The following is a 26,666-nucleotide window of genomic DNA, read 5'->3' as shown; positions in this document are numbered from 1 at the left end:
TTTCTAGGGTGTTTGGATTGTAGTTACCTATTGAAGCAAACATGTCTGAATGATCAATGATCATGCCTGCAACATCGTCCATGTTGTAAGCGAATAACCGATTTTCACGGTTAAGTTCAGTTCAACTATTAGCCTTCGATAGTTGTGCCTAATTAAAATAATAATAGTACCGCACCTACCGCCCGAAGTACAACAGGTTGAGCAAAATAGTTGACCACGATCCAAGTATAAGTTTTATTACGTCTCTAGTTGACGGAATACATGATTTCGCTCGTAAAAAAGTTCAACAGTAGTTACATATGATAGATATGAGCTTTTACGACTCGCACATACATAAACGAGTCGATTTTCCAAGTTATACTATACGAGTTTAACTCTTTCAAATAACGTCTAACTTTGTAAACAACATTTTATCGATGACAACACTGAACAACCGTTAACATCTTGCAAGTTTATGCAAGATGGTATTAGTATTGGACTTATCTTTACTGATATTAAAAGTGGTTTTTAAAATCCCAACAAATTGTTAATGCGAATATGAGTTTTCGCTGCGCTTTCAAGCCGAAACCATTACACTGGTTTTTTCTTTCTCCAATGGAAACGTACATTATGATATGTCTTTGAAAGACTTAAGGGGTCTTTTACCAATATTTTTCGATTTAGGGATCCGATTGTAAAATATTAAGCTTTTAACAGCAAATTTTTGTTAGAGTCAAGTATCCACACCCTCTACCGGCTAAACGGTTATCACTCAAATAAAATTACACGGAAGATAATAACAGCTAAGTAGCAATAATTGCTATTTAAAGAGTAATAGTCGACTAACTTAAAAAAACGTAAGTAATTGGGAATCGAAAATTGTTTACCTGTTCCGTTGTTAATTAAAAAGATAAAGTTGTCAGTAAGATAACTCAGAGTCTGTTAAAACTAGAAAGCTCAAATTTGGTACATATAAGTGTGTACAATTATATCTAGAAAGTGGTAAAAAGAAAATTTTTAAAAAAGTTCCTTCCGTGAGGATGATTTTTTATCAACGATTTTTTATCGTCTATCCCATGATGTGGGATACGTTATCGGTAGTTTTGTGCATTACATATGGGATAAAAGTACTAACTTAATTTACGGAACCCTATACTGCGCGTGGCCCGACACGCACTTGACCGGTTTTTTAATCTCATTCATTTGATAGTATAAGAATATAGCTCATACTAACACTTTTATATGAATATATTTTTTATTCACAACTTTTTACTATACCATACATATCTAACGTGTAGAGTTTGCGTCAAATATTCATTCCAATCATTGCAAAAGCTTTCGCCGGTGATATTTTGGGAGGCATAAAAATTGGGACATTTTGACTCGATAGGAAAACACAAAAATAAAAGTGTTTTTCCAAAAAGTTCCTCGATAAAGATAAATTAGGCGAGCTCGATAAGATTGTTTTCGTTCCTCAAACATTACACGGTAATTTTATACGTAGTAATTTGTTTTTTCATTGTTCGTTTCTATAATTTATCTTTCGAGTATCTACCGTCGAGTTATTTACTTGTGTGCTTATTATTAAAACTTGTTCCTTATTTTATGAGAAGTAAACGTTCTCATATGTACGATCGAGACACGCGGTCGCATGTCCAGCCAAAGTGACACAGCGATAACGAATAGTTACAGGAACCATTTAGATGCCCTAAATTGATTAGTAGATTTGATACTTAGAGTCAACCATTGACGGTCAATTATTCTCACGTTTCTGCAGCGCAGACGTTTCATAAGTCGAGCCATCATGCACGCAATGACCAATACACGACCAGTTATAGTCGTGGGTGCTGCAGAAACGAATCATTGATCGTCAATGGCGTGTATAATTCAACTTCACAAATTAATGCCGGTGTTTTCAGTTATGTACAATATTTCAATTAAATTTTAGTTAGACACTTACATTACTCATGTTAGACTTTATATTCATCATCAGCAGACCCGCAATTATTTTTATACACCCCCTACACGGCCAGGCTTCTATCTTTATTGGAGGGGAGTTTGGAGCTGAAACCCACCGCATTGTGCCAATGCGGATACGCGAGCGTAAACTAAGAGTGCCTACTCTAAGATTTGGACTCTGTAACGATAACTATTATTAATAAGGTGTTAATTAATTATTGTGCTCTTCTAGTGCTTAACTCGGAGTCCAGGATGCTACTGAGATTTTTTTGGAAGAAAGAAAAGAAATAATTTTTCAAAGCCCAACCCAGGGACTCTTGAGCCGCATAGGCTAAGCGAGCGACGAGTTCTTAGACATTATAATTAAAGTACCTAAACATGTTTTATATTTGAGTGTTCTTAGAGCATTTCGAGCGGTATTTAGGTCGTTACGTAACCTTGTATGCCGAGATCTTAATGAACCGTCGCATAATTATACTAATGTGATGGGTTACGGATTGGTTTGTAGCGGGAAACGACAAATATGACGTACTCGTATCCTACTAATATTATAAACGCGAAAGTTTGTATGGATGTATGTTTGTTTGGATGTTTGTTACTCTTTAACGCCGCTACTATTTTTATCCCGAAAAATCCATGGATTCTCGAGATTTGCGAAAACCTGATGATTTTGATGGCATGAATGTTTGTTACTCTTTCTCGCCTCTCCTACTGAACCGAATCACTTGAAATTTGAAGTAGAGATAAATTATAGTCTGGATTAACACAAAGGCTACTTTTCATCCATGGTTCCCGCGGGATTTGTGAAAAACTGAACTACACCGCGTGCGCTAGTAATCTAATACATTCCTGGAAGACCGTTTGATTTGGATGTAATGGTAAGTTATTTGACAGATGCATTGGTTTAAAACTGACTGTGTGTGTGTCTGCAGTAATAAGAATCCTTCAGTTTTAGGACATGAACAATACTTATTACTTGTGCGTATAAACTTGACACTTGGCTCGCAACTCGACCCTGTTAGGATCACAGTTGCACGGCTGAAACAGAACCTGAAACTTCCAATATACGAAATAAATATATGTACGAAAGAAACCAAGTTTTGGTAGTTAAATTTAAGAGGAGTTATTTGAAATATTTAAAATTTTATCAAAGTGATTGAATATTTGGCAGTTTTAGTAAACGAATAAATAAGTATACTATTTACTATAGTGGTTCACGTATTTTCGGCTCAATTTTTTAACTGAAAGCCGAAACTTTTTTGGACTCAGAACCATACAAACGTCATTTGAGTCAGCTGTCAAATTCATCATCATCATCATCATCATATCAGCCAATGGACGTCCACTGCAGGACATAGGCCTTTTGTAAGGACTTCCAAACATCACGATACTGAGCCACCTGCATCCAGCGAATCCCTGCGACTCGCTTGATGTCGTCAGTCCACCTGGTGGGGGGTCGGCCAACACTGCGCTTACTAGTGCGGGGTCGCCATTCCAGCACTTTGGACACTTTGGAGCACGCTGTCAAATTAATTCGCACGAATTGTACTCGTATGTTTAGTTTCATGTAGTCACACACCAACGCGCTTTCTCTGTCATGTTACTCATCCCAAAGCCAAACAGAATAAATTTACATAAAACAGCCGTAAAACTCATATATGTTCAAAGTAACCTTCAGGTTATCTTCCTTGTTAAAGTCAACCTGTGTCAACGGCCCATTACAGGGCCAGACCTTACAGAATTATGGAGCTTAGACCCAACATACTGTTCCAATGATTATCTATGTAATATTATTCATCAGTACCAACTTATATTCGGTTCATTGTTGTGCACGATTCTCCTCTCAGAATGAGAGAGTTTAGGATAGTTCACCAAGCTCGCAATTCGGAATAAACTTTACATACGAGTACGTAGAGAATTAAGAAAATTCTCAGGTATGCAGGTTTCCTTACGACGTTTTTCCTTCACCTTTTGAGGCACTTCATATTTAATATCATCATCATTAACAACCTATATTCAGCTCACTATTGAGCATGGGTCTCCTCACAGAAAGAGAGGGTGTTAGGCCTTAGTGGCAGATTGGCAGACTTCACACACTATTGTCAGGTATGCAGGTTTCTTCACGATGTTTTTCCTTCACCGTTTAAGACATGTGATATTTAATTTCTTAATATGTACATGCCTGAAAATTTTAGATGCGTGCCCTGGACCGGATTCGAACCTTTAATCAAATCAAAGGCAGAGCTCATATTATCTACTGGGCTATCACGGCACTTCCCCGAAATACCTTGATCTAATAATATAATTTATTGGATTTATATGACTTTGGTCATTCACATAATCTGTTATAGTCGCATGATACTCGTAGAAGTGAAATATAGGGCTATTTGAAGGGTGGATAAGCTAATCCCTCAAAGGCCGGCAACGCATTAACTTGGTCACTTTGGTACTCCGGTGCAAATGACAACAGGCGGCAGTAATCACTTAACATCAGGTGGCCCGTATGTTTACTCAGCAATTAAGCGATATAAAGTGATCGTATTGTATGTTTTCGTTAGCAGAATGCTTTGATACATCCCAAATCTAATTCCATTCAAATCTACAAGCCCAGGATCTGTGGAACATTCTTACAATTGATTACTATCAAGTTAATTTTCCGTGAGTAGCTTCATCTTGATGAGACGCTCAACTTTTTTATTTACGAAAATTCTTGATTCTGGTAGCTAACTGGGTTACCAGGTAATGAAAATTTCTGAGAGTCGGATCGAGATAATATACGCAATTTGTGGGACATTGTGGCTGTCCGCCTAGCCCTTGGCCGGTTATTTCAATGTTCAAAGTTATAAACACATTTTTTGACATAAAACTGAAGCTAAGCTTACCAAGAACGTCCTAGTCTACACTCACAGATATAGAAAGCGAAACTCCACAAATGGAATATTGCATTTTATCGTATCGTAATATCTTTAATATTTTATAGCGTATGGACTTTCGCCAAAGCACCTGTGAAAATATCTCTAACACTAAGTCGTTATGTTATACGGGTATATATATTATATGTGTATGTAATATCAGCTCAATGCTGAGCTCGATTCTCCTCTCAGAATGAGAGGTTAGGCAAATAGTCCATGCGGATTGGCAAACTTTACACACGCAGAGAATTAAGAAAATATGTAGGTTTCCTCACGATGTTTTCCTTCACCGTTTGAGACACGTGATATTTAATTACTTAAAATGCACACAACTGAAAAGTTGGAGGTTGCATGCCCCGGACCGGATTTGAACCCTCACCCTCCGGAATCGGAGTCGGAGGTCACTGGGCTATAACGGCTCTATAAAACTATATTATACTAATATAATAATAATATATAATCAAACGGGAGCCTAACCATACTAATATTGTAAATGCGACAGACAGTCAGTATTAATGTATTATGAAACGTGGCTAGAACTCACTCGATACAACTTCGGATTATATATTCGGAGCCCTTAATCATGAGCTGGTTCTTGCGCGCGCACACTTCAGCGGCATTTTGGATCGTGCCGTGAGTTTTCGTCATGTTTCATAATAAATTAATATGAATAATACTCACGATAGTTTAAATTCTAAAATAGCGACAGTATCTTTCCTTAATCCAGGTCTGGCTTGTAGAAGGCTTCGGCCGTGGTTAGTTACCACCCTACCGTTAAAGACGTACTGCCAAGCCATTTAACGGAACGATGTCGTGTATAGAAATTGAAAGGGGTGTAGATTTTCATCCTACTCTAACAAGTTCATCATCATCACTTACCATCAGGTGAGATTGTAGTCAAGGGCTAACTTGTAAAGAAAAAAAGCAATAAAACAATTTTCCCTCGGTTCTTACATGTCGTAGACATAATTTACTACTTGGAACCTTCGATAGAAAACTTTTCTACAAATCCAATTTATCGACGTCAGTTGGTTAACAGTTATAAATGAAAGAATTGCTTTTTGATATTTTGTGAGATGGGGAAACTGCTTTTATATTAGTTGGGGTTTCTTTATTCGTAAGTTTCTTGTAACTATTGAACTTAGAGATAAGAGGGGTCGTGACCTTAAAAATGCGTCAAATATTCCCTAAACAGAGGTTGATATAGTGAATTATAGTGTCTGGAGATAATCTTACGAGTATATCTACAATCCGCTTTAAACTCAGACCAATTATTGTATAGGACCTGCCTTGCTAAACGTTACTTTTCTGTCAAAGTATATGATCAACGATCTAATGCGATTATAAAAACTATCTCTACAGAATCGATGTTAAATAGTTGTAATCGTGTTCGTCGGTTAAAGAGCTCCATAAAAATACCTTTTTGTGTAATTGAATTGTGTCAAAAACGGGCAAAAACTTCTAGTTCAGTAGAAGATATATACCAAATCTAAGCTCGTTTTCTTCAGAAAATGACAGACAATTTTGTTCGTGACTATGAGTGCGATACAGGTTCTTCTATAATTGGTCTGAGGCTTTAAAGCAGGTCTGATGATGTAATGAAATTCCATTACCTACTATCAATATCAGGGGCACCCGAGTGCCCTTAGGTTAAACTGTTATCGCTTTGGCTAAACTGCACCTAGATAGATACGTACCTAAGAATGAAAATAATTATAATTTTTATTTCTTCAGAAATAAAAGCAGTAGAAGGATTTGGATTTTTGGCTGGTGGGTGGCTTCGGCCGTGGCTAGTTACCACCCTACTGGCAAAGACGTATCGCCAAGCATTTTAGCGTTCCGGTACGATGCCGTGTAGAAATCGAAAAGTGTGTGGATTTTCATCCTCCTCCTAACAAGTTAGCCCGCTTCCATCTTAGACTGCATCATCACTTACCATCGGATGAGTCAGGGGCTAACTTGTAAACAATAAAAAAGAAATTTAGATGTTTGCTACACATATTCCATTTTAACAGTCCTCAGCACGCTAGGGTTAGGGTGATGATTGCACCCGGGCGCTACGTGAGTTAGAGACGCCTCTGATTTCTGGACTTAGATGTTCTAAATATGTCATGTTTCGAAAATAAAAATAGATTGATACGAGAACCCTTTGGGATTTGAAAAAAAACGAATTTCAAGCGTACGAAGTCACGGGCGTCCGATAGTACTAAGTATAAGCTAACTGCTATCACATAGATAATACATGTACCTACGATAGTAAGAGAAGACGCAGACGATAAAAAAATATAAAAAATCTATGGCTGCGGAATATAAAATTCTATTAAAATTCACCCCGGCCCAATTTATTACAACGATCGACACTAAACTGGTCATTAACTGAAGCTGTTCTGAATCACTCAATAAAAAGTTTAATATTGGATTTCCAAATATAAACTTTATACTATTACCAGAGTGTAAAGTTTATATTGTTCTGCTATTTCGCAGTAAGATTACCTACTGACTAAATATAATTCATGGTGTATAATGAGTTTAAGGAGCATATAAAATAGTTATAAATTTTTACGACTGTAACTGTGTTGAACTGTAACTGTGTTTAAGATTTATTTAATAAATCTGTTGAGAATACCGCTGCGATGAGGACTTTCTAAATTATGTTTTAAAGGATATTACCAATTTTTTATGGGAATTTATGTAGCTTTGATTATATTTTAGGTATTAAATATTAACTGGACTAATATAATATAAGGTCTTACACCAATTTCATCTAACTCGAAGTGATTACCTACATGATGTTTTTTGTTAGGGTTTTCCCATAGATTTAAGAGTCGGTACAAAAGATTTATGGTTTATTTAATAGACAATATATCGTGCAATAGCAGCGCAGTTGTCCCAGTCCCATCTATTTCATCCCTAAGCAATGAAAGAGATAGCGGTATTTCCGGTTATGCCGCTAGTACATATACCTATACACATAGTAACAGCTATTGGTTAAGTTATGTATCATCATCGTCATCATCATCATCATCGTCATTAGCATAGGCCTCTTGCATGGACTTCCAAACGGTCTTGAGCCGCCAGCAGCTTCCTGCAACACGCTTAATGTCCCCGGTCCACCTAGTGAGGGGTCGACCAACACTGTGCTTTCCGCTCCGGGGTCGCCATTCCTTGGGACCACAATATACATCGGCTCTTCGAACTACGTGGCCTGCCCATTGCCACTTCATCACGACTCGCTGAGTTATGTCAGCAAATTTGGTCCGTCGGCGGATCTCCTCATTATCATACGATCATGCAGAAAAAACTCCAAGCATAACGCTCCATCGCCCGCTGAATGACTTTGAGTCTTATAGGAGCCATAGTTAGCGACCAAGTTATGTATATAAACTGGTTATTTAAAAAAAAATGCTAAAGCGTTGCTTCTAGCGGCGCGCTGCGGCGGTGATCTCTAGTGTTCTCGTAGGCTCACACAAACATGTTTAATTCACAGAGCGGGTTAACGATGTGTAAAGAGGGTCAGCCTTTTATACGCCGAAATAGTTTCAGACTGCTTTTACTTTGCAGAATTAAATACTCAAAATAGTTTCAAAGATGAGTTTTATTATGTTTCAAAGTGCAATTTCTTCGAGCTTAAATTTTAGCGTCTTTAAACTTAGACGAAAAAGAAGGTCAAATTTGAAATTAGAGACAAAAAGCTGGAACATCTTAAATAGAAACTCGTATTAACCGTTATTTCTAAAAGCTCTAATAATGTTGACTTTTTTTTTATTCAATCCAACCCAATGTGACAATCAGTCACATTCAATCAGTTACATCTACACTAGCTCTGGAGCAACGTATCAACAAATCCATCTCATTACAAGGTGGAAACCCCATCACCTGTCAATTCCCTCAGATGACCTAATCACCATTTTGGTCTTTATGATCAACCTATTAAAATGAACATCAAATCAATTTAAAAATGACATCTAACTACTGTATGATAGTACCAGTAGGCACCAGATGACATTTGTTACATAGAATCTCACTTCGTATATGTGAACTAGTATAGTACGTCAATGATTTGAATAGAATAGAAGTTTGCTTGCTGGTCACACGTTAAGAACACGTCCTACACAGCGATGCCCTCATCAACTAGTGGAATAAGCGTTTTAAGCTTCATGTGCCTGTGATTTCACCATCAATCATCACATCGAAAATATTATCGCCTCTTTTGTCCCACCGCGAAAAAAGAAGAGACGATATTTTCAAATTCGCTGCTATTGGTCGACAATATGTCTTTTTGTCTTCACGCAATAAGTTGACGCTTGCTAGGCCTACTGGTCATGTCACGTTATAAAAAGTTCTATCCTACAAAGGTCTAAAATATGTTTTTAGAAAATGTCATAGCTTATAAATGTTTGTTTTTTTTCTACCACTATTTTTCTATTAAGTATCTGTGTGTACAGTATAAAGGTTTTAAGAGCTATTATTTGTTAAAGCCAAGTTTCCCCCCATCAGCTAAATACGTGAAAAACTTTACAGAAGTAGGATAATATGTAATGAAATTAGAAGGAAGACTATAACTAAATATAAGCTTAATATAATAGCAATTGCCTTTAAAAAACGTAATCGGAGAACGAAAATTGTATATAAATTCCATAATACAAATTGTACTTTTGTATTGTACTTTTGTATTGTACGTCGGTAATACCGATAACGAAAATACAAACAGTTTAAAATGCTAATTTAATCTACAGAACCTATTTATATCAAATATACTAATGAAATCTTGAGATGAAGATGACTTTCATAGAAGCTGGTCTCTATATCTCTTTTCATCGAGCACGCTAACGATGCGTAAAAAGGGCCACAACATGACATACAACAACCCATCTATTTGGATTTTGTTGAGGCAAGCACGCAATCCTTAATAGTCCGGATCGAACTAAACGTTTTATCAATAGAACGATCTTATTTAGTTTCTCCTTTTCCTTATGTTAGAAAAGTGATTGACTGTTCTTTGACAAATGTACCATTTCACTGATCCGACCAATGATGCGATAAGAACAAGTAGCTGACTTCGTTCCCAACCGCTGTGTATCAATTAAAAACCCGTTAATTATATTAATAACAGTTAATTACACGGAAAGCGCCTGAAGGAGGTTAGGGATGACCGCAATAATTTAATATTCTCTTTGGCGTAAGAGCTATCGATAATCCTACTGATATGGGTTTATCCAGGATTATCGATAGCTATGTATGTTTGTATGTTAGTTGATGTTGAAAGGTTGTATGTTTGTAGTAGTGAATGCTTAGCTCGACAATCAAGTGGTTCAAAATTAACCCCTTACTTCTACTAGATTCTTTTTCTGATTCATGAGCAAATGTTTCGCAGAAATCACTCCTAATGGTAAGCGATGATGCAGGTTAGTACGGTAGACTACTAGGGTCTCTTTTTTTATTCTTTACAAGTTAGCCCTTGACTACAATCTCACCTGATGTTAAGTGATGATGAAATCTAAGATGGAAGCCAGCCAGACCTATAGCCAGCCGGGAATCGAACCCAGGACCTCCGTCATGTCAATCCACGGCGCATACCACTGCGCCACGGAGGCTGTCAAAATGGCCGTCTAAAGGGGATCATGGTGGCTTAGGGAGTCAGCAATTTTACAAGTTACAAACCATCAATCTATCAAGTATAAAACATTTCAGATGAATAAAATAAATCATGCAATTATACCTTACTCGGATTATATGATAAAAAAGGTCTGAATATTCCAGATTTCTAGCGAGCCAGTCCTGGATTAGCCTCTAAGCTATTTAAGCAATTGCTTAAATTGCAATTGCAAGGGCATCCCGTCCACCAGGAGCACCAGTGGTGACCAGGAAACCAAAAAGAAGCACACGAAAATTAAAGCAAGTTCTGAATCCGAATCAAGCTATAATGGCTGAATAAATTTAGATTACATGCGTGATTTGCAGGTTTTCATGTATGTATGTATGTATGTATGTATGTATGTATGTATGTATGTATGTATGTATGTATGTATATATATATATATATGTATTTCTATGTATATATGTATGATGTAGTTAAGTATAGTCTGTTTGTATTATTATTATGTATTATTGCATATTATTTATGTATTTAAATTACTTAACTTTTCTTATTTTTGTGTGCGTATACCCGAATCGGTGCTTACGTTTTTTTTTTTTCTCTTCCACAGTGGTTGTCTGGAAGAGATCGCTCTTTAGCGATAAGACCGCCATTTGTACATTAGTTTCTAAGTGTTATTATAAGTTATTGATTATTTTTGTTTTTAATGTACAATAAAGTATATTTCTTCTTCTTCTTCTAAGAAAATCTTGGAATCTTAATTTGACCCACTTTCCGGTTCTTGATTAGGATGAAATTTTGCACACGCTCTGAGTTCTAATGACAATACATGATTAGCTAAGAAACGTCATTACAAATCCAATATAGCGGCCTTCCCAATCACCTCAACTATGTAGGAAAGACAAATCTTGAAATCTCATCAAAATCAAAAATCAAATCTTAATTTGACCCACTACCCGGTCTTCGTGTAGGATGAAATTTTGCACACGCAGCCAAAAATGAGTTTTTTAGTTTTTTAAACTATTTAAATTTACTTTAAAATTAATAAACACTAGTAGTTAATTGAAAGCACATTTATGATACTCATATACGTAAAACAATCGGTAATATTATATATATTATAATAATTTTCCTCTCAGGTTTGTAAACCGATATACAAAGGTAGCTTCAAGCCATTACTAGGTACATAATACACGGGTAACTCAAACAATGGCACTAAAGGGGTCGAGATGAATAATTAATTCAGTTGAAACAAATTCTGCGAGTTGGCTTGCAAATTGTGGATATAGGGGTACCTGAATCAACTTTAAGACGGGACACGTTTAAATGGATGAACCGCTTACTTGTTTTGTATTTAAAATATAGTTAGTGTGTACGTTTAGAAATCTCTCTTTAACTTCCGATATAATAACTTTAAGTCATTTGGATTTAAATCACGTGACGATTTTTTTTGTATTCCTGACAGTAAACCCTTTCATTTGATATCCATATCATGGGGGCGGATTACAAACAGCCAGTCCGCCATCTTGGGGAGGCCGCCATCTTGGATTTGTAATGACGTTTCTTAGCTAGTCATGTATTGTCATTAGAACTCAGAGCGTGTGCAAAATTTCATCCTAATCGAAGACCGGGTAGTGGGTCAAATTAAGATTTGATTTTTTTACATAGTTACAAGTGAAGCTAATATACGCGTGTTAAAAAAACGGATGTTATATGCTCGGTATGTCTCAAAATCAAAATAATTTATTTTAATTAAGATTAGTTATATTAGCACTTTTGAAACGTTTGACTATTTGTGAAGGTTCTGAAGGCAGGTTCTGCTGAGAAAAGCCGGGAAGAAACTCAACAGCTGCTCTTTTAAAATAATCATACATATAATGTATGTCTGTGTTATAGTGCTTTCTAAGTAATGGACCGATTTTGATACAGTAATTTTGTTTGAAGGTTGATGTAATTAATATGGTGTTTAGCAATAATTTATGAATTTCCGTTCTTTCTTGTTCTGAGCTTGAATGATCTTTAGGTAACTTACCTACCTATAGATTTTAAGAAATTGAATATCATACTCAAACGGTGAAGGAAAATCATTGTGAGGAAACCTGCATACCTGAGAATTTTCTTAATTCTCTGTGTGTGCAGTCTGCCAATCCACATTAGGTCAACGTGGTCGACTACTAAACTCACCCCTGAGATTCTGAGAGGAGACTTGTGCTCAACATTGAGCCGAAAATGGGTCGTAAATGATGATGATGGTAACATGATAATGCTCGTGATGACATGGTTGAGCAGTGGTTGTATAAAAGCGTATAACAAACAATCAATCAAACTCACATTTGTTTTAATAGCATTAATATTTGGATTGTGTAAGTGTCTAGGTATTTAAATAACAATTTTAATTGTAATCCTATTAAAGCCATCGGAATTCAGTCGCGGATAGATTAGCCGCGTCTATGGACCGCACTAATTGAAATCGCAGCCGACCAAACCAAATTAAATTATTTACAACCTTTTATCATAAAGCGCTTTTTGAAACACACTAAGGGAAAAAGGATTGCAAAATCTGAATCGCGAAAATACCGTCGCACTTTAAAACATATTGTGGAAAGATTTAAATTAAGAGGAATCTATCTAAGCTAACTTTAGAATCAGATAATCATCATTATCAATAGCACCATTTTCATTTATTTATTTATTTAGGAAAATTAATGTAACTAGTTAACTACGGTGTCAACCCTCCTTAAAGGAGCATGGAGCTTATATCCACCACGCTATACTTAACGATAAAGCTGCCTTTTCTATCCTACTGTCTTCATGTTATGTTTCTGTTGTTTTGTTTATTGTGATGTAACCACAAAATGTTCTACAACGTGCAATTGTACGTTGAGGATGTTGCACGTTGTAGAGTCAACTCCTGAGGATGTTGCACGTTGTAGAGTCAACATCTCCTGAGGATGCTCCGGTTTCGGGGTGAAACGTACGGAGAGAGTATTTTGTCGGACCTGGGTGACGTTGTCGCATGGGTTCGTCAGCTTTTCGCGGAGGGTAGAATAATATAAGTAAGTAAAGTAGAATAATATAAGTAAGTAATATAAGTAAGTAGAGTAAGAATAAAACTATTAATTTCCCATGCTTTCAAATTCATCGCGAATTATTGTATTATCCGTTTGTCGTGTAACTTAATAACATAAAATTTAAAATTTTGAAAAACCCCCGATGGTCATGAATTGAAATCGCTTCATCTGTTCGGGAGCTATGATGCCACAGACAGACTGACAGACAGACACGTTAAATTTATGACATCCCTCTTTCTGCGTCGCGGGTTGAAAATATGCTGCAACTGCAACCAAGTTACAATGTTTTGATTATGTTTAATAACTTGCAACATATAAGAGAAAAACTGTAATAATATAAGAGAAACTCGCGATCAAACATGTCAAAATATAGACAAATTTTTGTTGAAGGTCGTTGGCATTACCTTAAACATTTACTTATATTGTGTTCTAGTAGATACAGAGAAAATTCAAAGGCACAAGAAACACAATAAAATAAACTTCCAAGTATTTTTTTTTGTTTTTCAATACAATATTATTTTATTGTCTGTATTATTTTGTCCAGAACTTTTAAAAGTTCTTTATAAGTTACGTAAGAAGTAACATTTGTCACTAGTTAGTTCAATGGGCCAATATCCAGTTCCCAAAACTTTTACATTTTAAGCGGCTTATGCTTTCAATCAGTAAAAAAGTTTTGTAGCATTTCTGTAAAGCATTAGACAGCATAACAAAGTTTTATTCTCTTGATACGTAGTTTCTGCAAGCAGCAAGCAGTATCAAAGTATAATTTATTTAAACGCACGAATGAATGAATAATCGTTTATCCGTAAAAACGTGAATGAACGATGTAAAACTAGACTATAAACTTTTACTTAATAAAGCAACTATCTATAGAAGTCAGGTGGGAAATCTACCTAGCCTATAAAGAAGATATAATGAATATATAATATGTATACTAATACATAAAGCTGAAGTTTGTTTGTTTGATTAAACGCACTAATCTCAGGAACTACTTAATGGACCGATTTGAAAAATTCTTTCAGTGTTTGATAGCCCATTTATCGAGGAAGGCCCATTTAGCGTTTTCCTACGGGAACAGAAACCACGCGGGTGAAACCGCGCGGCGTCAGCTATCTTATATTATACGAGTACCTTTTACAACAATTTACTACTCAAATAAAACTTTTGATTTCAAATCCTTACACGTCCATATTCAAAGCAATAAAACTAACTTGAACATCGAAACTATTTTGAACATCTGTGGCTGGTATTATTGGAGTTGCTACGAGGCATGTAGAAGGAAATTTCAGCAAAGATGTTTTTTTAATAGCTTACACCAAACTTGAAGACTGAAGAATGAAAAATCAATGAGTGTTAGCTTTATTTCTAGATTTGAATAATTATTTTTTTTACTTAACAATAAAAACTTGGCTGCGATACGTGGCATGCTAACATGCGACCAACGAGAGAATCTCGTGTAGAAAAATAGACAAATTTCAACCTATGGCGAAGGAACCACAAATATTGCTCTCTCATAAATTACGTTGAAACGAGCGACGCCGAGCGGACGAAAGGCTCTAACTAACTAAATAATTTAAATTAATTCAATTATTATAAAACCGGCTTAACTCACGTAACACAATTTCGAAGTATATCCTATTAGTTTTGAACCCATACGGGGCCCTTAGTCATAAGCCGGTTCATGCAACACGGCGAGTGCCAAACTTTTAATATGAATAACACTTACGACGATTTAAATTCTAAAATATATAATCATATTTTCATTATCTTTTAATGTTTGGAATTACGTCCTGAAGTATCAACGAAGTTGCTACAGTATGAGATAATATTCAATTATAATAAAACAAAAGCCATTCCATTAAAATTGTAATATCCCGCGGGATCGTGGCTATATTTGATAAATGTTTCAACGGCACAGCCAAATAAATTTATGAGTCCTGCTTTCTTTTGTTATAAGGACTTTAGAGACTAAAGCTCGCTGCTTAGAGCTGTTACATACTAGCGTTATATACGCGCATATAAATGATTAAGAAAAATAATTATTGCACTCAAAGATTCTTCTACGAAACAAATAAAATATTAATTATAAAAAATAGTATTAAAGTACATTGGTAATTTGTAAAAATAGTATTAAAGTAAATTGGGTATTTCGTAGTATTTAACAAAAATCAGATCTTTATAATCATAATTACGGGCAGCTATAGCATTAAAAAAACTGATTCAAGATAGAAAATATGAAAAATCCGAAAAAAAATTTTGGAAAACTATTTAAAATAGTTTTAGATAATTAGGTGGTGTATCTACCGTTTGCGTTTTATCCATTAATTACGAGACACCCTGTATATGTACTATATACGATATAAGATAAGACTATGATGTAGTGCTATAATGTAGCTCTAATGTAGAGTTTTTTCAAATAATGTAGAATTCCCGGGCATTACGAATATTTAGCAACTAGGCCAAATATATGAGCGACTCGTTGAAACGTATAATTAAGATAAGGAAGAAATATACAACGTGCAATGCGCTTATGACTTATTTGATAAAAAAAATAAGAGGCTATCTAATGGTACTCAAATAGTGATTCTGTGAAATTGGCTGTACGCCAGATCGAGCGGAGCCAATTGCAGTCCGGCGGTTAGGCATAATTAGGGACACTCTAATTATTGAAGTTGATACCGAACCGTTTCGCATTTCAACGACCTAGACATACCATCAGATAGTCTGTACATGTTTCATTAAACGATTAGAAAGGAGACCGACCATTTTTCATACATTGTTGGAAACAGATTTGATAAATGAACCGTTACAATGTTCGAATTGTGTCATCAATTAAATAATAATAAAAGTTTTAGGCTGATTTAATTTCTTTGTTTTATTTGTTAAGTTTGATTGACAGTCCCATTATTAATTTATGGGCAAGTAATTTATAAAATGTGCGTTTCTTTTTTTAATATCAACAGCTGTGACTTTTGATTATTTTTGGTTATTTTTAGCTGCTTATGTAAATATTGGAAATATCAGTGCATGGGTGGAGAGCATAGGCAAGACGCTTTTTGTGTTTATAGAAATTATTCTGTCTTTCCACGTTTTATGCAGCTGAGACATGGCTAGGGTTGCCAGGCGTCCGTATAAAGCCGGACATAGTTAGGTTTTTTGATTGCGTGTCCGACCAAAACAAACGGCGTCCGGATTTTGCTAGGCTTTTTACATTTCTAGAACTCAATTTTTACAAACTCAATTTAATGATTTTAATGATCAATAATAAATGACTAAAACAGGTTCGATTTATTTATATTTAATTAGAATTTAACATTATTTATAATAATAGTCAAAAAAGCTTATTTTACATAAATTTTTTGTGTTACTATTAATACCTACAGAGGCACAAAATCCTTAATAATGTGTTCGTGTGAGAGTGGCCGGCCTTTTCAAACTAATGTCCGGCCAAAGTAACTAGTCTGTCCGGCTAATGGGCTTGGCAACCTGGCAACCCTAAACATGGCGCTTTCTTCTTCAGATTTCAGTTTCACATGAGAATTGCTCACTTGAGCCATTCTGTCCGATAGTGTTTTCATTTCGGTCTCAGATTAAGGATCGGATACGGAAGGCAGTGATTCTTGAGACGGCGCGTATTGTGAGGAGATTCCTCACTCTGGAACCCTGACCAACGGTTGCTTGGGCACTCAAATGTCCCGCAGCGGGAGGGTTGATTTAAAAAAAAATAATAATAATGTTTTGTATTATATTTTGTAGAGATGACACGTCCATAGAGAGATTTGTGGTGCAAGGAAAGGTGGAGGGCACAAGAGCACGTGGCAGGTCACCAATGCGCTGGACTGACCAAGTAAAAACCGCTCTCCATGGACGCTCCACGAATGTGCTAGGAGAGCCACACTACGGAATGGCCAGGCTTGCCACCGCACCCAAATGACGACCACGACCACTCTGTCAAGAGTGTAACGACAAAGAAGAAAAAGAATTATATTTTGTATTTTATCAACATTGTTAAAAATTAAATAAGAGTAAAAATACACATTTAAATAAGTAAACATTCTACATCGTATTATCAATTACGATGTAAGCGAAAAAGCCTATTCTTCCAACAATTCTAGAGTATCATTTATCTGGAGCAACGTTGATATGGCTCGTCTGGTGCACGCAACAATAAACGCTTCGAATGACGGCGACATGCAAACATAATGACTGTGACTGAATTGGAACTTATTGAACTGTGCTGTGTACCCGACGACCTTTTCTATACAATACAGAGTTATTTTTTATCTGCAGCTGGCACTGACATACCATAAAACATGAGAATTACAACTAATCATGGATTTTTCCGGAATGAAAAGCAGCCTATGTGTTAATCCAGAGTAAAATCTATTTTCATTGTAAATTTCAGTCAAATCACCGCAAAATTGACAAAGTTTCATACAAACTTTCATCCCCTATTTTATCCCCTTGGGGATAGAATTGATCAGTCTGCCCGTCTTTCTGTTTGTCAGGGACTGGAACGGCAGAACTAATTTTAATGGGTCTTTCACTGAGGAGGTTATGGAGCAACATATGCTACTTCTAATTCCGAAAAATACATGGTGCTCTCGGGATTTGTGAAAAACAGAATTTTACGCGTACAAGTGGCAGCTCAAATCAAAATCACCAAAAAATAAAGTTTGTGTGTAGGTATTGTTATTATTTATTAAGTGCATTATCATCACACTAATATTATAAAGGCGAAAGTTTTTGTGTATGTATGTTTGTTCTTCCTTTACGCTGCGGCTACTGAAGAGATTTAGCTGAAATTTGGAATGGAAATTGATTTTACTCTTAGTGTGATGTGAAGCGTGATAGTGTGATGGCTCAGAGTGATCGAATCCTGTGGTGCTAACACGCGACCAAGTGAAGAAAAATAGACAAAATGCCGTCCAAAAGTGGCCAAGTAGTCCCAGTCCCATCTCATACCAACTCAATGTAAGAGACATCGATATTTCCGGTTGATCCGATTGTTTGAGATTTGTCTGTTTGTCTTCACGAGATTATCTCATTCGTCGCATGTTAGCGCCTCTTGATAATGGATTGGTCACGCAAACAATTAACTCATTTGTTTCGGATCCGGTAGACGACTCGATTGATCCGGATTAGAGGTTCCGGTATTCCCGACTACCAGCAATCAAATTACTCTACTCTAAACAAATCGAGTTAATTGACATTTAGTGCCTTTTTGAATAACTTATTCCAATAATAGTTTAAGAAAGCAAGTCATTTAAATACCGTTATTTGCTAGATATATGTAAAAAATATATAAATAAACTAGGTACAGGAAAATATAAATTTCAGTTAATAACTGTGAAATAAATCATAAATCAATAATATGAAGCATATTTAGCTAATTATTTTCATGATTTGTATAGTTTAAATTTTACACTGGTAAATGATAATATTAGTGCCTAACGTTTCGAACCCAATGTTATGTACCCAATGTAGGCACACCAGTTTCTCTTCACAAATCCGTGAGTCTAATTTGCTCATATGCTTGTGAGTTTTCTTTTATTAATTTATTGGGACTTATGGAGTAGTAAAACAAGATTGTATCATGTTACTTTGAATGTGTAAAGTCTTAACGGAAATGATCGCTGGCGTCAAATAGTCCATAATAAGTATTCAGTAGTCACTGATCCATACAATCTATATCTATATCTGTACTTATAATAAAACTGGTCGAATTCTATACATTTATTCGCAATTTGAGATTTTACTTCTACCATTTGTAACACCAAACGTTACCGTGGCATAGAGTACTACTAGCACCATCTAGAATTCATTCTGTACATTGAAGATAGTTTGAAATTTTTTGTTGGGGGGCATGATATAATCGATAGTGAAGCTAAAAATATATTTTTTTCGATTTTTTGTCTGTCTGTCTGTCTGCCCGTGTTTTTTTGTTATTCGAGTATCACGCTGAAACTACTGAATGGATTCAAATGAAACTTGGCACGGTTTAAGACCATAATACGCAAAAGCTTACTTAGCTTACTTTTTATTGCGAAAATAAATTATGAAGGGGGTGAAATAGGGGTTGAAAGTTTGTATGGAATGTCCTTCATTTTTAGAGTTACAGTTTTAAAAATTATTCATAAATCATAAAAAAAAATCAAATTCAAATTCTAAAGTGGTGAAATAGGGCTTGAAAGTTTATATTGATTTCCACGCGGAAAAAGTCGCGGGCGTCCACTAGTACAATATAAAATGCTCTGTATATGAACTCTGTTGCAAATGCAATGATAAAAATCAATTAGCGAACGTGAATTTTCTATAAGCTGAGCCTCAGAGCAAGTCCCGCGGGTCATGTGACCGTAGGCAATCACAACGTCCCCGTCAGGTATCTAGGTCACGCTATATCTAGCACTAGAATGCGTCTCATTACTGCCGCAGTTGGCAGACTCTTGAAATAATCTATATTATGCTTGTAAGGTAATACGTTGAACCAAGTTATGCCAAAATTAGTTTTTGGGAAATACTCATAATCATCATTATTATCAACCCATATTCGGCTCACTGCTAATCTCGAGTCTCCTCTTAGAATAGTCCATCACGCTGGCCCAATGCGGATTGGCAGACTACACACACGCAGAAAATTGAGAAAATTCTCTGGTATGCAGGTTTCCTCCCGATGTTTTTCCTCCACTGTTTGTTCAGATACGTGATATTTAAATAGAAATACTACTAATGTATAATTCTAAGGGCAGTGCAGTCAAGTCGAGGAACAAGGCACGGCCGTAACATCCTTTTCTCGAAGCCATTCAGGCCTTTTCGACCCCCTATAACTTCGATATGAATAAACCTAGAAATCTTAGATTTCAGTGATATAAATTGTTTAATTTAGTGTTTAAGAACTAAAAAACACAGTATTACTGTTTAGTATCAGAAATAAGTCACCAGTATTTTCCTTGATGAGTTTTGTTACAAAAACTAAAAATATTTGTTTTAGTAAAATACAAGTTACATGACATCGATTTTTAAATAGAAATTCATTTTTTGCCATCAGTTGCCTACGTTCACGATCACATAGCATAGAAAACGCTAAAGCTGTCGCTATAATGACTGATCGGCATGATGTCATGCACATCGCGACCAACATACGTTCAGTTTTATCGGATGTCAAGCCGTTAGCGCTGCAGACATTTGAGCTTAACCGACACCTGACATTAGTTTTCAGCACGGAGTACCTAGAAAACCCGTGACGTTTAAGATAGCTGTCAAGGAATACAATAATGTTTATAGCTGTTATTATTGGTGTGATTGGCATTTCATATTAGTTCGCGTAGGTGATTGCTTTTCGGATTACGATTTAGCTCACGGAATTGCAAAATACTGCGTCAGCTTTAGCATTATCCATGTTCTGTGATTTAGCTTAGTATTCAATGCTTAGTAGTTTTAATTATCCAATTAAACTGATAGTAGTAAAAATAACTAATAAGTTCAGTTCATATACTTTTATAAAATCTATAGGCTATTTTTACTTTTTACAACCACTCCATTCTGGGGTTTAATTTTCAGGACAGGTCATTTACGCAATATATATGTTCAGGCCTGAATACCGCTAGCTCAGTGTCTTTCGAAGAATAAATTAAATTGAGTCTGTTTGCCATTAGTCTATTTTGTTACTTGTGCCGTGGAGACCCTTGGGCCATAGAGCCGCAGTGCAAAAAAAAATTCTCCAAATCATTTCACAGCGGCCTGGACTGGTGACACAAGGGCTGGCTCATTTTTTGCGCAAAGCATCAGCCTGGCTGTCCACAGCGGAAATGCAGCCAGTATTCTTGCCACCATTCCACGTGGACATGATTCGTATTAGGATAAGTCAGCTTAAATTCCTTATTGTATTCGTCTGTTTTATAATTGCAATTTGATAGTAAAATGCCAAAAAAAAAGTTTATGATTATTTTCTATGGAAAGCCATAAAATTTCAATGGATTTCATTCGGTGGATGTTTCTTGAACAATTAAACGCTTACAGAAAATGAAATCCAAATTAACATAGCGAGTGAGAGTGACGGTAGTTTTATAGAAAGTTTTATTTCATTAAACGTAATGCAAAAGCACATTTTCGCGTTTAATTTACCTGAATAATGTATGCCTACAACCTACACAAAGTTGCATTCGTACCGCATACGAGTAAATTTGAATTTTCCCCACTAGCACTTTGGGCGCGAAAAGAGAGAATATTTCATAGCGCTTTTTAAGACAGCAACGGGTGTGTATGTTCTTGCATTTACATAATTTACGAGTGGCCCAGTCAAATGAGATGACATAAAGGTCAAACGTACTAAATTTATTTTTATTTTGCAGCAGGAAGTTGCTTTTTGAATTTCATATTTTTTTACAATTAGCGGTTAGTATACGATATATTTATTATGCTGCTTCATATATCCGCAAAGTTACAGTTGTGACGTTTTGGACGTGACGACAACAGTGCGGACGCTGAAAGTTTGCAGTTATAAGAGTTTCAGTTGGGCGTAGCTAATAATAATATCTACTAAATCCACATCATAATAACATAATTATTGTTTATCTGTATTATAAAGTAGTCCCTTTGATATAGACGTTCGAATTATCCATATTGCTTTTTAAGTTATCAGGATTGAGTTACATTACACTATAATCAACTTGAATGACTTTGATTTAGGTCGACAACCTTCTAGGTCTCAAAATATGTATAAGTCAAATAAATATACGCTGTAGATGGGATTTAGAAGTCTTTTAGGCCTCCTGCCTGTGTGCAGCTACGAAGGTCCATCAGCCGATGGTGATGAAGTGATATTAGCATAACTCGAGAAGTAAAGGTGCTTTAGACTTCCAAAGAACCATCGTAAGGGGTACTGGGGTACAACTATATAAGACAATGCTACATACACCGAAACCGGATTATCTTTTGTAATTAATCAATTTATTTTAAATAATGCCAAATAACTCGGGTTATCTATAAAAACTTTACGCTACCTCTATAATATAATCGCTAGAGACTACTTGGGCCACTGTAACTCGCTGCCGAGGCAAACTTTTTAACATTGTGTAGAAAATATTTAACACGTTATTAAATTACACCCGCGGCGCTTTTATTACGTGGACTAAATTAAACTAATATACTCGTACATAGTAACTTATAAATTTAATAAATATTTAAACTCTCCTATTATAAACATGGGGGTAATATCGTGATCAATGTACTTGGGCACTGCTCACGAGATTACCCTCATGTTTATAATTTTGATACTTTTTCCTTTAGTATTATAGTGAATTAGCCTGCAGGTCTACAATATATCTGTCAGTGATAATCGTTTAGTCCCAGAAGAAACTGAGCTACTTTCAAAAACTGTCGCTGGGTCGTACTAGGTACATATAGTACGGTTTCTCAAAATTAATAAGGTCACACTCAGAAGCAAGCTGTTGGTGGATTATGTCTGTGTAAGTATTCGATGTTAGCAAGATGAAAACATCTGGTCACAACATACCTGAGGGACACCCAGGATGAAGAAATACTCACTCTAGACAGTGCTATCTATCTATCTCTATCTATCTATCTATACTTATAATAAAACTGTAACAGGTCTAATTCTGTACATTGAAGATATTTTGAAAATTTTAATTGGATGGCATTATATAATCGATTCTGAAGCCAAAAATATTTTTTTTCTATTTCTTGTCTGTCTGTCTATCTGTCCGTGTTTTTTGTTGACTACTCACGCTGAAACTACTGAATGAACTCAAATGAAACTTGGCACGGTTTAAGAGCATAATACGGAAAAGGTTATAGGATACTTTTTATTGCGAAAGTAAAATTAAGAAGGGGGTGAAATAGGACTTGAAAGTTTACATTGATTGAAGTTTACGCGGACGAGCTAGTCCTTCATAATATTGTATGTATATATACTTATAACTCGTATTGTCTGTCATCTACTTCCCAACTCCAGAATCCAACTGCATCATCCTAATTGATGGGTTAGGTGTCAAACCCTAATACAGCCTAAATTCCAATAACTTTTGTATAGTATAAACGGGATTATTGGAACACTACGAGTAAATATGATGACCTTAATTTGACATTACCTAGTCACCCTATTTTATGCGAGGCTATTGAAAGTTGACCTTCTTAGAGCAATGCTAAAGCCTTTGACCGTAATCTAGATTCTAGTGTTAATAGCAACTGTTAATTCAGGATCATTTAGTAGGCAGAACAATTTCCCGCTGCTCATTTATAAGACAAATGACAGAGCAAATTGTCGACAGTTTGGGCTAATGCAATCGATGTCGAAGTTAATAGGGCAACTGTGTTAGCAAAAGATTGCTAATGAATAGTATTTACATGTATTGTTTACAAATCAAAGAACTTTTTGGCGCAAATCTCTTTGTTTTACTGTAATTGACAAACTGAATATAGAGACGAACTTCATGATCATATCCGGAGATACTAATTCTCTGAACCAATTAAGCATTACTTAATAATTTATTAAAAACGCGAGCCACAATATTAAGTCTTCAACAAGCTAATTGAAACCTCTATAGCTCCATAAGGCTCCTTATGGAGCTATAGAAGCCGGACTCACACCGATATATCGTGGGTTTGATACCCGCCTACCACTATTGTAGCACCCACTTCTTACACAGTCTTTACCAAATTGAAGGGAAACGGAATATTGGTCACGGGAAATGATTTAAAGCAACTTACCCGATATCCACGTCCCATTCCATCGCGCAGGCACTAACTCTTCGTTCAGGAGGTCCTGTATCTTAAGCCTCCGTCCCTTGACCCTCGGCCCTTCATCAGGCGGAGTCAGCAGCACCACAGAGGTCACTATCAAGGCCAACACGGCAACAATCACTAGTAGAGCGATAAGGATGCCCCTCCAATTGCGCTGGTTCGGACTCCCGACCACCAGCTTCTGAAACAAGGACACTGGTTAGACCTAAGATTTGCTAATGAATAGTCTATTTGACACTTTTTTCTTAAATAGTCTTAAATTTGAGAAAGTTCTACTAGATTGAAGTTTTTTGTTTTCACATTTTTTGAGACGTAATTAAATTAAAATTTTAGTTTTTAAAAGCTTTTATTTAACTTGCAATGTATGTAGAATGTCACGGTGGATTCATTGAGCTCAATTTTGAAGTAGATATCTTCAACGGATTGAGCTGAACTTTTGTATACACGTTTTAAATGTGTTTTTGACAATACGAGCCAAAACGCCTGTCGGCCATAACGGCCTATAGGTGTTTTGTGACGTCACTATTACAAATCCCTTACAAACGTAGCGTTTTTGACGTTTGTAAATTTTGAAAAAACTATATGATTTTTAATTTAAGTTTTATAAGAAATCCTTAACTTTTATTAATTAATATCGATATAATTCGGACCCTTATTCTATGTACTGTGCGAAATTATTATTGTTTATATTAAATTTGATATTAGTCCCTATTATAGCTTATTATAGCTTGACACTTGTACCAGTATTAATTTATCAGTCAAAACAGTTTTTCAAATATATAGGTGATAGAGTATGCCTAAAATTCGAAGATTTACCGAAGATATTTACTTTAATTTTTTTTTAATATCTTCGGTAAACGATTACTTTGGTATTTTTTTTAGTTACTAAAATAAGAAATATATACCGACCGTAGAGTATCGGCTGCTATGCTGCGTAGAGCTAGCTGCCTTTCATTTGACAATTCTCAAACTCGCGAGATAGATTATAATCTAACGGTATTTACAATTTTATGATGTCACAAATATAACAGTTCCTGTAACATATATCAGATATAGATATACCAGAGAATAGACTGAACACGTCTGAAGTTCAATTGAGTGCGTGTATCGTTACGGTGGAAACAACCGTAATGTCGCCTAATGGCGGAGTTTACGTCGGAATGGCCTCCGCGGGTGTCGTATTCTGATAACCATGCTCTGACACGACTTCAGAAATAGGCAATATTACCCTCGTATATGCCCAGGATATGTTACAAATGTACTAACAAGCAATGATTTTTATACTAGAGATAGGGCATCAAAACTAAGGCGGACAAATGTGTATAATTGTCTTAATTTAATTTAGTTGTTTAAACAACAAAAAATATTTAAACACATAAATATTGTCTACAATATCGATTTGTGTTAGGAAGTGTAAACTATATACATAAATATATAATGTAAGTAAACGCAAAACTGTGCATGTGTGCGCTCAATGGAGTCGCTAAATTGGGATCACTTTTTGCGGTGATTATGTAGGTACGTGACATATCTATAGTATAAAATAATCATTGTTAATAACGCATGTAAAGGCGTGTCCAGATTTGTGTAATAATTAATGTATCGTTAAATGTATGCGTATCGTACTGCGAGTCCCTTTGTTTTTGCGTTAAAGACTAAAGAAAAGTTAAATATCAAAAACCAAGGTTGGCGATTATATACCCATTGAATTTCGGGTTCCAGACGTGCATCGTTCTAACGCCAGCTATACACTGTCAGATACATATACCGTTTAGCTTAGGGACGTGGGAAGCTCGGACCAATTACCTTCTATAGGACCTGCCTCGTCAGAGGAAACCAAAAATATATGATCATTAGGGTTATTGTATGGGTATGCTCATCCCCAGCCCAGGTCTATTCTAACCACCTACCACAACCACCAACTCTAGTTTAATAATGAAATCATTACTTTATCAAAAAAGTTTGCGACATTTTTAATTCATCTCTAATTTGTCCACAATGGGGACAAGCTAAGATCGTTGACAAAACAGCCTAAGTTTTCTGATATTTTTTGAAGACTTATAATTGGTTTGTTTGTTAAGCATGTTGGTAACAGAAAAAAATAACACAGCTTCAAATGTTACTTCGCCGCTTTGGCTCACCGGCGAAGATTTTGCCCTAGAAGAATTATACAAAAAAAAAAATTTTTTCCTCTAATAACATACTTTTATTCTATACATCAAATTATCATCTCCAAATACTTTTATACGGGGTCATACTTAAGTTCTCTGAGCCGTCGATGTATGGGCCGGTGGTCATTCCCCTTTAGTTATGATGCATTTTGCCTTAAAAGTCAAAGAAATGTATAAGTACCTACCTACATATTTATTTAAGACTATTAGGTACTAG

The 26,666-nt window shown here is 35.7% G+C and overlaps 1 protein-coding gene across 2 annotated transcripts in view; it reads right to left on the bottom strand.

The window, feature by feature from the left end:
- LOC112053394 (dipeptidyl aminopeptidase-like protein 6) overlaps window positions 1-26,666 on the bottom strand; it is a 156,871-nt gene that overhangs the window by 73,181 nt on the left and 57,024 nt on the right. Inside the window, exon 3 of one of the 2 annotated variants that reach the window (XM_052886322.1) lies at window positions 24,246-24,459. In XM_052886322.1, the coding sequence (XP_052742282.1) occupies window positions 24,246-24,459 (214 nt within the window). The remainder of the gene's footprint in view (window positions 1-24,245; window positions 24,460-26,666) is intronic. The other variant, XM_052886325.1, reaches the window with a different exon arrangement.

This window comes from Bicyclus anynana, chromosome 2, assembly GCF_947172395.1.
Source record: "Bicyclus anynana chromosome 2, ilBicAnyn1.1, whole genome shotgun sequence".
NCBI lineage: Eukaryota > Metazoa > Arthropoda > Insecta > Lepidoptera > Nymphalidae > Bicyclus > Bicyclus anynana.
This window is presented reverse-complemented; position numbering and strand designations above follow the sequence as displayed.